This window comes from Podarcis raffonei, chromosome 13 (genome assembly GCF_027172205.1).
Source record: "Podarcis raffonei isolate rPodRaf1 chromosome 13, rPodRaf1.pri, whole genome shotgun sequence".
Lineage (NCBI taxonomy): Eukaryota > Metazoa > Chordata > Lepidosauria > Squamata > Lacertidae > Podarcis > Podarcis raffonei.
The window spans coordinates 1045812-1058409 of NC_070614.1; the positions used below are offsets into that span (position 1 = coordinate 1045812).

The 12598-nt window shown below is 49.7% G+C and overlaps 2 protein-coding genes across 12 annotated transcripts in view; one reads left to right on the top strand and one right to left on the bottom strand.

Annotated features, from left to right (window-relative positions):
• The window catches only part of ACACB (acetyl-CoA carboxylase beta), a 61061-nt gene extending 56738 nt beyond the window's left edge, over window positions 1-4323 (top strand). For 6 of the 7 annotated variants that reach the window (XM_053363284.1, XM_053363286.1, XM_053363287.1 and 3 more), the window contains 6 exons: window positions 280-457; window positions 1212-1324; window positions 1974-2128; window positions 2712-2882; window positions 3312-3448; window positions 3844-4323. In XM_053363284.1, coding sequence (XP_053219259.1) covers window positions 280-457; window positions 1212-1324; window positions 1974-2128; window positions 2712-2882; window positions 3312-3448; window positions 3844-3970 — 881 coding nt within the window. In that variant the 3' untranslated portion in view covers window positions 3971-4323. The remainder of the gene's footprint in view (window positions 1-279; window positions 458-1211; window positions 1325-1973; window positions 2129-2711; window positions 2883-3311; window positions 3449-3843) is intronic. The other variant, XR_008327371.1, reaches the window with a different exon arrangement.
• Window positions 4324-5296: 973 nt separating this feature from the next.
• The window catches only part of FOXN4 (forkhead box N4), a 39250-nt gene continuing 31948 nt past the window's right edge, over window positions 5297-12598 (bottom strand). For all 5 annotated transcript variants that reach the window (XM_053363332.1, XM_053363329.1, XM_053363331.1 and 2 more), the window contains 5 exons: window positions 11764-11894; window positions 10766-10862; window positions 10040-10247; window positions 9241-9615; window positions 5297-8849 (listed from right to left, as the gene is read on the bottom strand). In XM_053363332.1, coding sequence (XP_053219307.1) covers window positions 8593-8849; window positions 9241-9615; window positions 10040-10247; window positions 10766-10862; window positions 11764-11894 — 1068 coding nt within the window. In that variant the 3' untranslated portion in view covers window positions 5297-8592. The remainder of the gene's footprint in view (window positions 8850-9240; window positions 9616-10039; window positions 10248-10765; window positions 10863-11763; window positions 11895-12598) is intronic.

Genomic DNA, 12598 nt, shown 5'->3' on the forward strand with positions numbered 1-12598 from the left:
ATTTCTTTTCTGCCAAGCCTTTGGCTGTTAATCACCCATGGCCTCGTTTAGTGGGTGGGATCTTTTAATCCTGCCTTTTAAAATAGCCATGTGTTTTAGATTTCTTTGCCTTGTTTTATGCTGGTTTTAATGTAAATGTTCTTTAATTATTGTTGTCAATCGTTTCACGTTACTTTGCTTAAAAGAGTGGCAAATAAGTTTAATTTAAAAAAAATCACCCAGTGATGTTACTTGCTCCCTCGGCCCTGGAGCTGGCCTTGACTCCTGCCCTCCTTGCAGACATGTATGATCAGGTGCTGAAGTTCGGGGCGTATATTGTGGACAGCCTTCGGCAATTCAAGCAGCCGGCCCTCGTCTACATCCCTCCCCATGCCGAGCTCCGCGGGGGCTCCTGGGTGGTGATTGATCCAACTATCAATCCTCTTCACATGGAGCTGTATGCAGACAAAGAGAGCAGGTGAGTGCTGAGGGAGGCGCTCTCCCGTTAGACAGTCTTGTCGTCAGAACATCAGAAGAGCCCTGCTGCTGGGTCAGGCCAAGGGCCCATCCAGGCCAGCATCCTGTTCTCACAGGGGCCAACCAGAGGCCCCAAGGAGAAACTGGCCAGCAGCACCCGAGTGAAAGAGCCCTCTCCCCCAGGACGGCTTCAAGAAACTGGCATTCAGAAGCTTCTTCCAGCCATGGAGGCAAATAATAGCCATTGTGGCGAGTAGCCACTGACAGCCCTCTCCTCTGTGAATTTGTCCAGCCCTCTTTTAAAGCAATCCAAGTTGGTGGCCATCATTGCCTCCTGTGGCAGGGAGTTCCATAGTCTAATTATGTGCTGTGTGAGGCAGCCATGTTTCTGAATGCCAGTTGCTGGAAACTGCAAGAGGGGAGGGTTGCTCTTGTGCTCAGATCCTGCTGGCGGGTTTCCCGTATTGGGCTTATGGTTGGCCCCTGTGAGAACAGCATGCTGGACTGGATGAGCTGCCTTTGGCCTGAACCAGACTCTTCTTGGGTTCTTATGGTCTTAACATCTGGAGCCCCCCCCCCAAGGGCCCAGTCTCTGATCCAAAGTGATCCTGTCCATGGAGCCTGGCTGAACATCTCCACCAACGTGTACTTAAAAGCCGCACGGATGTCTGGCTGGAAAGAGTGCAAGAGCCCTAATTTGGGCAGCTCCTGTAAGCCTCTGGTCTCTGTTTCTGCAAGATGGCTTTGCTTTCCAGGGGGGGCATCTTAGAAGCTGAAGGCACCGTGGAAATCAAATTCCGGAGGAAGGAGCTGCTGAAGACCATGAGGAGGATTGATGCCACCTATGCCAGTATTGCTGAGCAGCTGGGTAAGAAAAGAGAGAAGGGCTGTGGGGCTGTTTCCTGCCTCCCTACCCCCCCCACCTTCCCCTTAAAGCTTGGCCTTGGAATAAGGTTTCCACCCATTTTCAAAGGCCATACTTGATCCAGGGCGGGGAGGTGGGGGAGAGCAAATATTCTTGATGTGCTCTTTTTGGCATGTTTTGCTAGAGCAGACTGGACCACCCTGGCGCCCTCCATCGGCCCCATCCAGCACAGCTGCAGGATGACAGAACCATGGCCCTGCTGGCTGGGCTTGAAGGAAGATGCCGTCCCAAACATCTGGAGGGCACCAGGTTGGCAAAGGCTCCTCTGGTGAACCTGGAAGTCAGAAGAGAGGAAGCTGCTTTCTGCAGAGTCCAACTAGCGGTCTCTCGAGCTCAGCATTATCCACACCAATTCTTTGGGGTTTCAGGCAGGGAGTCCTTTCCAAGACTCCCCAGGACACCCCAGGGGAGATGGCGCCTGGGACCTTCTGCTTGCAAGGCAGATGCCCTGACCACTGAACTCTTTAGTCCTTCCCTGCACAGACTTCTTCCTCCCTGGCATTTTCCTCCCTGCCACGGATCAGCCGCTTTTTCTGGTGTCTACAGATTTTGTTTTCTCCTACAAAGACTTCTTGTATTCTGGGATTAACAGGTTCCCTGAGGCTCTCTGCAGAGGAGCACAAGGAGCTGGAGAAGCAGCTGAAGGCCCGCGAGGATTACCTCCTCCCCATCTTCCACCAGGTGGCAGTGCAGTTTGCTGACCTCCACGACACGCCAGGGAGGATGCAGGAGAAAGGAGTCGTTACAGTTAAGCCATGGGTTTTTTTCTTCTCGCTCCCAAATTCTCTGTTCTTCCAGCCTCTGGAGTCTGATCATCCCTCATGCCTGAGAAGGTGTAGGAACTGTTTTTCGTTTCATTCAAGTTGGAAAAACAAGGGCTGGAATCCTTGTTCCACTAATGCTTGCTGCATCTCCTTTGTGCTCCATCTCACGCTAACCTCTCTCACAGGGTTGTCATGAAGATAAAATGCAGGGAAGGGTCTTTGTCTGCTGGGCAGAGTGTCTTGGAGAAAGCGTGGAATGAAAATATAACCATATGCTTGTGGGCTCATGAACCTGCTCAGCTTCTGAGCCATACTTGCCCAACCTGCTGCCCCCCAGATGTGTTTGCCTCCCACTCTCATGGTTGGCCCCAGACTTGCCAAGACCTCCTGTCTTGTCACAGCAGAGTTGACGGAGAGCATCATTCAGGCTGCCTAAGGGGGGTTAAGTATGTCTACAACACTGGATAATGTGAATATCCTGATAAGCTTTCTCCGGCCAGTGCAATAATTTATTAATATTCCCATAAAAAAATTAACTAGCAACGACCTTATTTGCTCCCTTTTAGGACATTCTCCAGTGGAAAAATGCCCGGGCGTTCTTCTACTGGCGTTTGCGGCGCCTCCTGCTGGAGGAAGTCGTGAAGGCAGAGATCCTAGAGGCTCACAGCGAGTTAAGCAACAGCCACATCCAGTCCATGCTGCGACGATGGTTCCTGGAAACGGAGGGTGCCGTGAAGGTGCTTGGCTTGGCTCTGTTGCAAGGATGGGGTAGCCTCCAGCCCAAGCCAGCGTACTCTGGGGGTTCAGGGGGTTCTCCCTCTTTCCACCTCAGCTGCTGGCCGTGCACTGTTTGTATGTGTACATGGAGCCCTTGCAGCCAAACCCCTGTGTGCAATCTACCTGTAGATATAAAATGCCTTAATAATTCAAAGCATGGGTAAAATTGTGGCGTTTTCAGAGTGGAAGGCAAGTTTACAGAGAGAAGGGGGCTTAAAGCCTGTGCATTTCATCCCATTCTCACCTCTGCTTAAATGGGTTTGGCAAGCTTTTGTGTGATTTTCAAAAACCTTCAAGGCCTGCTTGGTTGGAAGTGAGGGGTGCATACTGCGTGAAGGACCCATACCCCACTCTGACCTCAGTCTGAGTTTCCATTCCTCCTCCTCTAGGGCTACCTCTGGGACAACAACCAAGTGGTGGTGGAATGGCTTGAGAAGCACCTGCAAGAGGAAGACGGGGCCAAGTCTGCCATCCAGGAGAACATCAAGTACCTGAAGAGGGATTATGCCCTCAAGCACATCCGAAAGTGAGTGTAAAGCGAGACAGCAGGGGGGCTGCTTGAGGAAGCTCAGCTTGTTTCCTGCAGGGGCTGCATCTGGGCTATTTCTGGGTTGGAAAGAGTTGCATAGCACGGATCTGGAGGGATGACCGTCCAGTGCTTGGTGCCTGATTCACGTTGCAATCGCCATTGCAAGTTGAAAGTGCAGCATGGGGCTTCTGAATGCCAGTGGCTAGAAGCCACGAGGGGAGGGGGGAGTACTCTTGTGCTTGGGTCCCGCTTGTGGGTTTTCCTTAATGGGCATCTGGCCAGCCGCTGTGAGAGCAGGATGCTGGGCTGGGTGGCCTCCCATGGGCCTGATTCAACAGCCTGCATTCTTAAATGACCCCCTTCCTTCTCCCTCATAACACCCCCCTTTGCAGCTTAGTTCAAGCAAACCCCGAAGTTGCCATGGACTGCATCATTCACATGACCCAACACATCACTCGTGCTCAGAGGGCCCAGATCTCTCACCTCCTGGCAACAATGGACAACCCTTCCTCCTCGTGACTAGGGCATAGCTGCAGCAGGAACAGGCACACGCCCACCATCGGCCTCCTTCAGACCTGACAGCCTCGCGGCCAAGCGGCGCAGCACAGAATGCATCTTCAGCGCAGGGCTCAACCAGCAGTTCCTAGAGCACAGCCACGTGGCAGGCGCAGTGGAACGGGCCTTTGGAGGACAGCTGTCTGTCGTGCACCTGAGGACAAAATTATCCCCAGCTGTTTGGCTGGCTATCAACCAAAGGTCATCTGCAAGTGTATGTTACCCAGCTACTGGTGTCCAAGACAAGTCTCGCCAGGTGTTTTCACATCAAAATGTATTGTCTTTATAAAATAACAGTACCAGTTTTCAGTGACTTTTTTTTAAAAAAAAATGTCTGTGATAGAATTGTGCATTGGGGAACAATGCCAGTAACCACTTCCAAACCAGTCTCCAAGGCCTTGGCAAAATGTTGTGTCACACAGACTGCACTGTAGCCACGCTGCACCACAGAACACATTGCAGAAGTTCCTACAAAAAATGTTGCCCCTTCTTGGTTGCAGATGACGTTTTTAGCCCCATTTGCCTGATGTAGGAAGTTTTGTCAATTTTCCTAATGAAAGGGATTATTCCGTCTCCCTCCATCATCCTTCCCAACTGCATCCCTCGAGCGCAAGGCAATTCTGCCAGGGTCTGCCCACCTCAAAAGCAAAGCAGCATCTCCACCTTCGGTTGGAAATATTTGCCCATTTCCTGGCGGTGCCTAAGGCTGTGCCTCCATCGCCAACCTAGTGGTTCCATCAAAGGTTGGCCTAATGGGATTAAGCGGACGCCATGGCCGTTGGAGGCATTGGGTAGGTTGTTGGAAGAGGCTGCAACCTGGGAATTCACAGTGCATTTCAAAGGTGTAAGCACCCGGCAGGTGGAATGTATTGTAATCTGCATAATGTTGAGCATTGTAAGTCCCCCCCCCCCCCGCCAAGAAAACTTATATAAGTGTGTAAAGGGCAAAGGTGGCAACCAAAGGGAAGTTTATGTTGCTAATCCTATCCACTGTTGAGTGTTGCATAGCCTGACAGTCGCACTGACGTTCCAGCGTCCAAACCAGGCTGCCATGGACTATTCAAGCCCAGGTGGGTGTTGAGGAACTTGTTGTGTTGAGTTCAGTGAAAGGTGGGAGTTTTTTCTAAAAGATAAAGAGAGTTCTGGTTTCTTCCTTCAAGGAAGGAAGCACCAAGTTCAAAAAAGTTGCTCTTTCTCCTAGCAAATATATTAATTTATGTGCACATTGTCATGGGGGGGGGGTCCTCTACTGTTCAAGCGTCTAATAAAAACAGCAATGTTTACTAGAAATGATCCTCTCTGGATTTTATTTACAGATGCCACACGCATTTTGTCTGTTACCATGTCAGAGACTCACAAAACAGGTCTGAGCATTTCCAACTAGATTTGTTCTTGGCCATAAAGCTATTTCCTCTCCATTGCTCTTGTTCTGAATTGCAATCTTGATTTATTTTTGGACATACGTCTCTTCCATTACTGCCTCTAGCATTAATCCTTCTTTATTGTGATTTTTTTAAAAAAATCATAAGGCCAACAGTAGTAAATTATTGGATGGCAAGTCATGTCATGTAAGCAGAACTGACATTACATTTTCCATGGGAGGTTTCCTTAAACAATAAAAATTCTGTTAGTGGTCACTTTTCTGGTTTTCATAGAACCATAGAATCACAGAGTTGGACGGGATCCCAAGGGTCCTCTAGTCCAGCCCCCTGCAGTGCAGGAGTAACAGCTAAAGCACCCCGGCAGATGGCCCCCAACCACTGTTTAGAAAGAGTCTACCACCTTTTGAGAAAGTTCTTCCTAATGCTTAATGAGAATCTCTTTTTATTTTTTGTAATTTGGATCCATTGGTTTTAGGTTCACTTACATTCCCAAACCTTTCTAAGATTCCATGTGTTTGGGCAGGGGCTGCAGGATTGCTATTGATGCCATGCTGTCCTTTTTCACTAGTGAAGACATTTGTGGGACCTTCCTGTGAAAGAGGTTGCTGATAGGCAGCCGGTGGGCTCAGCCACACTTCCGCCAGGGAAACTTGCTCTTTACTGCTGAATCGGAGCAAACGTTTGTTGGGTTTTCCACAGGTGGATGTTTGCTCCCATTCAACACTAAAGAGCAGGTTTCCCTGGGGGAAGCGCTGGGACAAGTGGACATGTGGGTGAGCCCTGGGTCTGCTGCGTCATATGAAGGCTTGACCAAAATGACACCCAGGAACCCGAGAATTAATAGCAACTCCTGCTTTTGTTTTATATGATTCTGGACTTGGTAGGGATTTACATATGAGTAAAAATATCCATATGCTTGAGTTATCCCAAGCTGAAAAACCAACCCAGTCCAGAACATAACTTCTGCTGCCCTGAAAACAACAGACTTGCCATGCAAAACAGTGTGAGGAAGCTCCAGCCCACGGGCGACTGATTCTTCCAAAACTGCACCCAGCTTTTCATCAGCTGATGGACAGGGGTAGGGTTCAATTCTTTATTGGCATGCGATTTCAACACAGTAAGACTGAGCAGGGGGTCAAATCCTGCTCTGACTCCTGCAGAGAGGAGGACTGAGCTGTCTGCTGCTCATCAGCTGATGACAAGGGAGTTCAGTTATGCTCAGGGTTGCTTTGCAGTCACCTGATGTCATTATGACGCCAGAAAATTGACGTGTGTGGTATCACCTGCCTGTCACAGTTGGCCCCTGGGGCTGGGGGGAGATAAGCGTCTGGCCTGCTCAACCAAAAATATTGCCCCCCCCCCACTGTAAACAATAGCAGATTTGCATTACTTCTGGCAAAAGGGAGCTCCAATGGCAGCCCAGCCGTATGATGGGGCTCACCTCTCCTGGCCATCTCTTTCTGCAGGGCTGCTACCCTGACACCTGCCTTGATCAACGTTCTCAGACTTGTGGTTGTGTAAACAAGCCCAAGAGGAAGGAACTTTCCCATTCAATATTTCCACAGTCTATAAAGAAGAGCAAATATTTTGTTCCAGATCTGAAAAAGACTTTATAAAAATTCTATCCAACCAGTGTTTAGTAAAACATTATTAAAAATATAAATATTACATCAAGGTTATACTGGCATCAGCAGACTAAACGTAAAATTGTAACTTTTCAAATTTTAAAACCAGTTTCCAGTTTTTCCTCCTGTTGGTGGACCTATTCATTTATTTACCTTGTGAGCTAATGCTGCAGCCCTGGAAACACTCCCCTGGGAGCAGTAAGCCCCACTGAAGAGGGCGGGGTGCACTTCAAAGAAATTCATCCACAGGAATTAATTGCAAAAAAAGAGCCACAGTCCTTTTTCAGCTGTAGAAAAGCCCTATCGGTTAAACATAAAAAACAGTATTGGGTCTGGCACATGTGCCATTTTATCTCTAAGTATCCAAAGTACTTCTTTTAAAGTTCAGGTAAAAAAAGGGAAAGAACCTGACTTAAAGATTTGCAGTATTTTGCTGTGCTTCTGAATAATTTAAGGTTTGTGTTTTGTTTTCGTGTCACTACAACATTTTAAAAAAAATGGATGCTGAATACACAATTCCTTTTTGTTTTCATAAAAATAAATTATAAATAAAATTTACAACAGTAATACTGCCTAGTACAATAATTAGGAAATACTATACACAAGTCTAGAATATAAATCCTAAATTATTTCTCCTTTGTTTTAAAAGCCTAAGGTAATGTTTTATCCAGTGTAAAGTTCCTTATTTAGTACAGCCTTTGCCAAGCCGACGCTCCCCAGCTGTTTTTGGCCACGGGTCCCATCCATCCTGGCTCACACAGATGTGCAGGTGGGGCCGAGGCTGGAGGGCACAGATTTTGGTGAGGGCTGAGCTGAGACTTTCTCTACCAGGGAAGACGAGCCGTCCTCCTCCCTTGAGAGGCAGAGCCTTCTTGGCACCTCGGAAGACTCTGCTGCCCATGGCCTGGACTAGACTGAGACCATCTGGCAGCTGCTCAGGGGCTTCCCAGAAGGGATGGCTGAAGCCTGGGCAGAGGGAGGATGCTGGAGGGAAGGGAAGGGAGAGCCAAAGGAACGGTCCAAAGTGAGAAATAGGAGCCTGCAGGGAGGGAGAGTAGCTGGATGGTGTGGCTTGAGATGGACAGAGGGGAGGGGAGATTCGCTCCCTTTTGCCTGAAGAGAAGAGAGGCTGGTCAAGAGGCAGGGGGATCACTAATGGAAGTGAAGCCTCTGGGAACTGGGGAAGAAGGTCTGGGGAGGAACCACCAGCAGGCCCCAGAGTGGAGCTGGGGCACACAGTTGCAACTAGTGATAGAAAGCTCAGCCAGTTGTGGCTTGGACTGTCACAAATGACTGAGCAACCCTAATGGGCTTCAGAACAGCCCAAGCATCAGCGCGGGGGGGGGGGGGGCTTTGCTGAAATTTTGCAGCTTGCCTTGGAGCACACCAGGATCCCTTCACATCAGTTAGTGTCTTCAAGACTATGCACCTCACCAAAATCTCTTGCTTGGGATGCTTGAAGGAGCAGCAAGGCATGTTCTCCTCCCCAATGTAGATAATTTTGCAGGCTCAAAGCACCCCCAGAAGGAACTGGGCTTCTCTGTTTCTCAGTCAGGCTCAAGGGACGGGAATGGCTCTTTCAGAGAAGGGCGATAGGCTTGTTTCCTTGGGCGCTGATGTACTGAGTGGCAGAGATGGGGTCCAGCGTTGTGTATGTTGTGTAGAGGCCTGTCACTTGCAAGTCTGAAAAGGAGGGGTGGTCAGTGTTGTTGCTGGAGGCAGGGGTGAGGCCAGCGGGGGCCAGGTCGCAGTCAGAGAGGGCCAGAGAAGAGTTGCTGAAAGCACCCAGGCTCTCCAAGTTGAAGCTCTCATCTTTCATCTCTTCCCAGATGTTACCTTTTCATAATAGGGACAACAACAGAGCAGTGAACATTGGTGACAGTTCAGCTTTGAGAAGGTGGAAGGTGCAAGAGAGGAGGATTGCGAAATGCACCAGTTGTCCACAATCACATTGGCTCTAGTGAGAAGAGGCCCATCTCCCTCCATGATGAAACCAGCCAGCTGTCCTAAGGAAGCCCATGAGCGATCCCCATCTCAAACCTCATGAGATCCCCACTTGGACCGGTATCAACCCCTCCACAACTGAGTTCAAATCCCACATTAAAGAATGATAGAGTTGGAAAGGACCCCAAGGCTCACCCAGTCCAACCCTCTGCAAGGCAGGAATCACAGCTGGAGAATCCCTGCCATCCAGCAGTCATCTCCACCCCCCAACTCTTCCCCTTACCTTGTAGTGCAAAGTCCATGATGCTGGGGTCAAGGGCATCCACCTCTGCGTTCATGTCGGTCATCACGCTGAGGAAATCTGGGGCACGGCTCATCGGATGCTGAGGAAGGGGACTCTGGCTAAGACCGTGCAGCGGGTGCAAGGGGGGGGTCTGCGCAGGAGCAGGCGAATCTGGAGTCATGCACGCTTGCGTCTGGATCTGGTGGTGCAGTGGGAGGGACTGTAGGGCGAGTGTCATGACCGGCTGGGGCTGCAACTGTGAGATGCGCCCTGCGGCTGCCGCCATATGGCTCCGCGTGGAACCGTCCCCCTCAGACTGCTTGCTCACTCGCCTGCAGCTCTCGGGTCGGTCTGTGATGAGCTTGTCCAGCTCCTCTGCAAGGGGAGATTGCCATTGATGCATGGGGAGTAAAGTCCCTCAGAAGGGGCCCACAGCTCAAGAAAATATAGAAATTATATCCTTTCACAGCACTAAGGCCACATTCACGCGATACACTTAAAGCGCTGAAAGGCGGCATATAAATAGATACCAACATAGCATAAAATTGGGCATGGCCTCAAGTGCCTGGGAGGAAAAGCAGACATAAGCTTTAAAAAAATTAAGAGACCAGCTAAACGAGCTGCTGTCTGTGTGGAGGGAGCAGCCTCCATGCCCGTGGGCATCACCCTCTGCGCATCTCCTCCCCTGCAGGGGTGTGGCAGCCACATCCGGTGATTTTGACGTTTCTCCCTGCCAGAGAACTATTGGCAGGCAGGGCCCCCAGGAGCCTCCTCAGCCAGGTGCCAGCCTGCTGCTCACCTGGGTTGGCCATGCTCCGGAGAATGGCTGCCAGGTCTTTCCTCTTCCACTTCTGCATCTCCTCTTCCATCTTGTCTATCTTGGCGGGGTTGAGGGCCCACAGGCAGCCTTTGCGGGACGTACCGCTCATCTTATTCTCCACCTTCTCAAAGCATTTGTTGAGGGACAGGTTGTGGCGGACGGAGTTCTTCCACCCATCGGGCGCTGTCTGCAAAAGGGAGCAAGGCCACTTCCTCAGGTCATTTAAGAAGAAAAAAAGCCCTGTGTCCAGGGGTGGGATTGTGCCCTTCAAAGGCAAAGCACCAGCGAGCACTTCCAAGAGGCAACATCATTGCTATGGGACCCCATGGGTCCTACGTGAACAAAGGTTGCAGCAAGGACCTTTTAGTTTAGAGAAAAGGTGAGTAAGAATGATAGAAGTTTATAAAATTATGCGTGGTGTTGAGAAAGCTGACAGAGAAAAAGTTTTCTCCCTCTCTCATAAGACTAGAATTCATGGACACCCTATGAAGTTAAATACTGGGAGACTGAAGACAGATCAAATAGAGGACTTTATCATGGAGACAGTTAGACTGTGGAACTCCCTCCCACAGGAGGCAGTGATAGTGACCAACTTGGATGCTTTACAAGAGGATGGGGCAAATTCAATGCCTATCAGCCAGGATGGCTCTGCTCTGCCTCTGCAGTTCTCCATGTCAGCTGCAAGGCAAGCCCTGCCTCCCTCACCTTGAAATAGGGGAAGTGCTCCTTCATGAAGCTGTAGATCTCGCTGACGGGGAGGCTGCCCATCCTGCTGTTTTTCAGGGCCATGGCAATCAAGCAGCTGCAAGGAAGAGGAGAAGTCAGAGTTTCCTCCCCGCCTTCCTGTTCTTGTTGCTGCTTCCATTTATATTCCACCTTCTAATCCAAGGAGCAAAAAGGTTGGAGTACATGGTTCTCTCCTCTTCACTTTAACCTCACAACCACCTAGTGAGGGAGGCTTACACTGAGAGACAGCGAGTGGCCCCAAGGTCGCCCAGTGAGCTTCATGGCTGAGGGGGGAAACTTGAACCTTGGCCTCCCAGGCCTTAGCCCAGCACTCTTGTTCTGGTGGTGCAGAACGTCCCCCCCCCCTTTGCAGACCGTTCCTTGGAGTAATCTCTCCCCATTTCAGTAACTCCAGGGCACAGTAAGCCCCCTCCCACAAGTCATCCCTTCTGCATTTACAGGACTTAGGTCCAGTTAAGGATTGTTTTGCAATTTTTTCGCAGCGTAAAGTTCTTTTCTCATTTATGATGGACAAGTGAGAATGACAGAGGATGTTTACTGTGGGATGGGTGCTGTTTGCGGATGCTGCACTTCTGCAACACCCACACAATCCAGCTGGCATCAGCATGTGGGGCTTGTTTGTTGTTTGTTTCTCTTTAGCTGGATTGATCCTTAGTGGGGAAAATCCAATAAGAGAAAGAGGAAAAAGAAACTCTGTCACTAATTACAGTACAGTTGCACCTTACATTAATTTAACTGGTGCAGTTTCAACCTTGCGCAGTTAAAGGCTGGCCTGTTGGGACTATGCAAACTAAAGACACATGAGGTTTAAGTGTGTTCATTCCCAAATTAAGCCCCACACCTGGAAGCCCTTTGGAACAGCAACTCACTTCAGCTGCAGTTGCTGAGTTTGGGGCAGAGACTTCTCTGGGGATAAGACGGGCAGGTGTGCCTGGGCAAAGTGTGGTCCTTCTCACCTGTAGGAGTAGATAGGCTTGGGGTAAGGCTTCGCCTGCTGTTCCTGGGTGCTGTGAGGAGCCAGGCGGGGGGGCTGTGAGTATTGAGGCTGCGTCCCGTAAGAGGTGCTGTAGATGGTCGTTGGAGGGCACTGGGGTGGGGAAGAGGGGAGGGGGGGGAAGGGGGGAAAGTTTCAGCTCTCTCAGCAGTTAAATTGAGACTTTAAAGACCTTTTCCTTCACCATAAGGGGTGGGGAGAGGAGGATACCAAGACACAGATATAACTTATAACATTACATGTTAGCCTGGACTGAGAGGTGACATAATAGCCAAAATTCTGGATTTATATTTGGATTTAAATCTAGGCCTCCTTCTCCAAAGCCAAATCTTTAGATTAAATCTCTGGATTTAAACCTGGGCCTCTTGCTCCAAAATCAAGGCCTGAACCCCACTTTCATTCCACCCATATTTTGACCATATTGTGTACAAATTGCTCTCCTGGGTCCGAGGGCTTTTCTCATTGTTCTGCTGCCGTGCCTTGTGAAAATCCAATCTTACCGACTGAATCTGAATTTATCAGATGTGCTGGAAATCCAAAGAGAGATTGAGTTTGACCGAGCTTCAGGTCAGTGGGTAAGACTGAATTTTCGCAAGGCACAGCAGCCAAACGACGAGAAATGCCCTCAGACCCAGGGGAAATAATCAGGACACAATATGATCAAAATACGGGTCAAGTGAAAGTGTGGATGAGCCCTACCTCTGCATTAAATTGGGATTAAATCTCTGGATTGCAATCTGAGCCTCTTGCTCTGAATCCAAACACGTGCTGCTTCCTCTACCAACCCCCCACTGTGC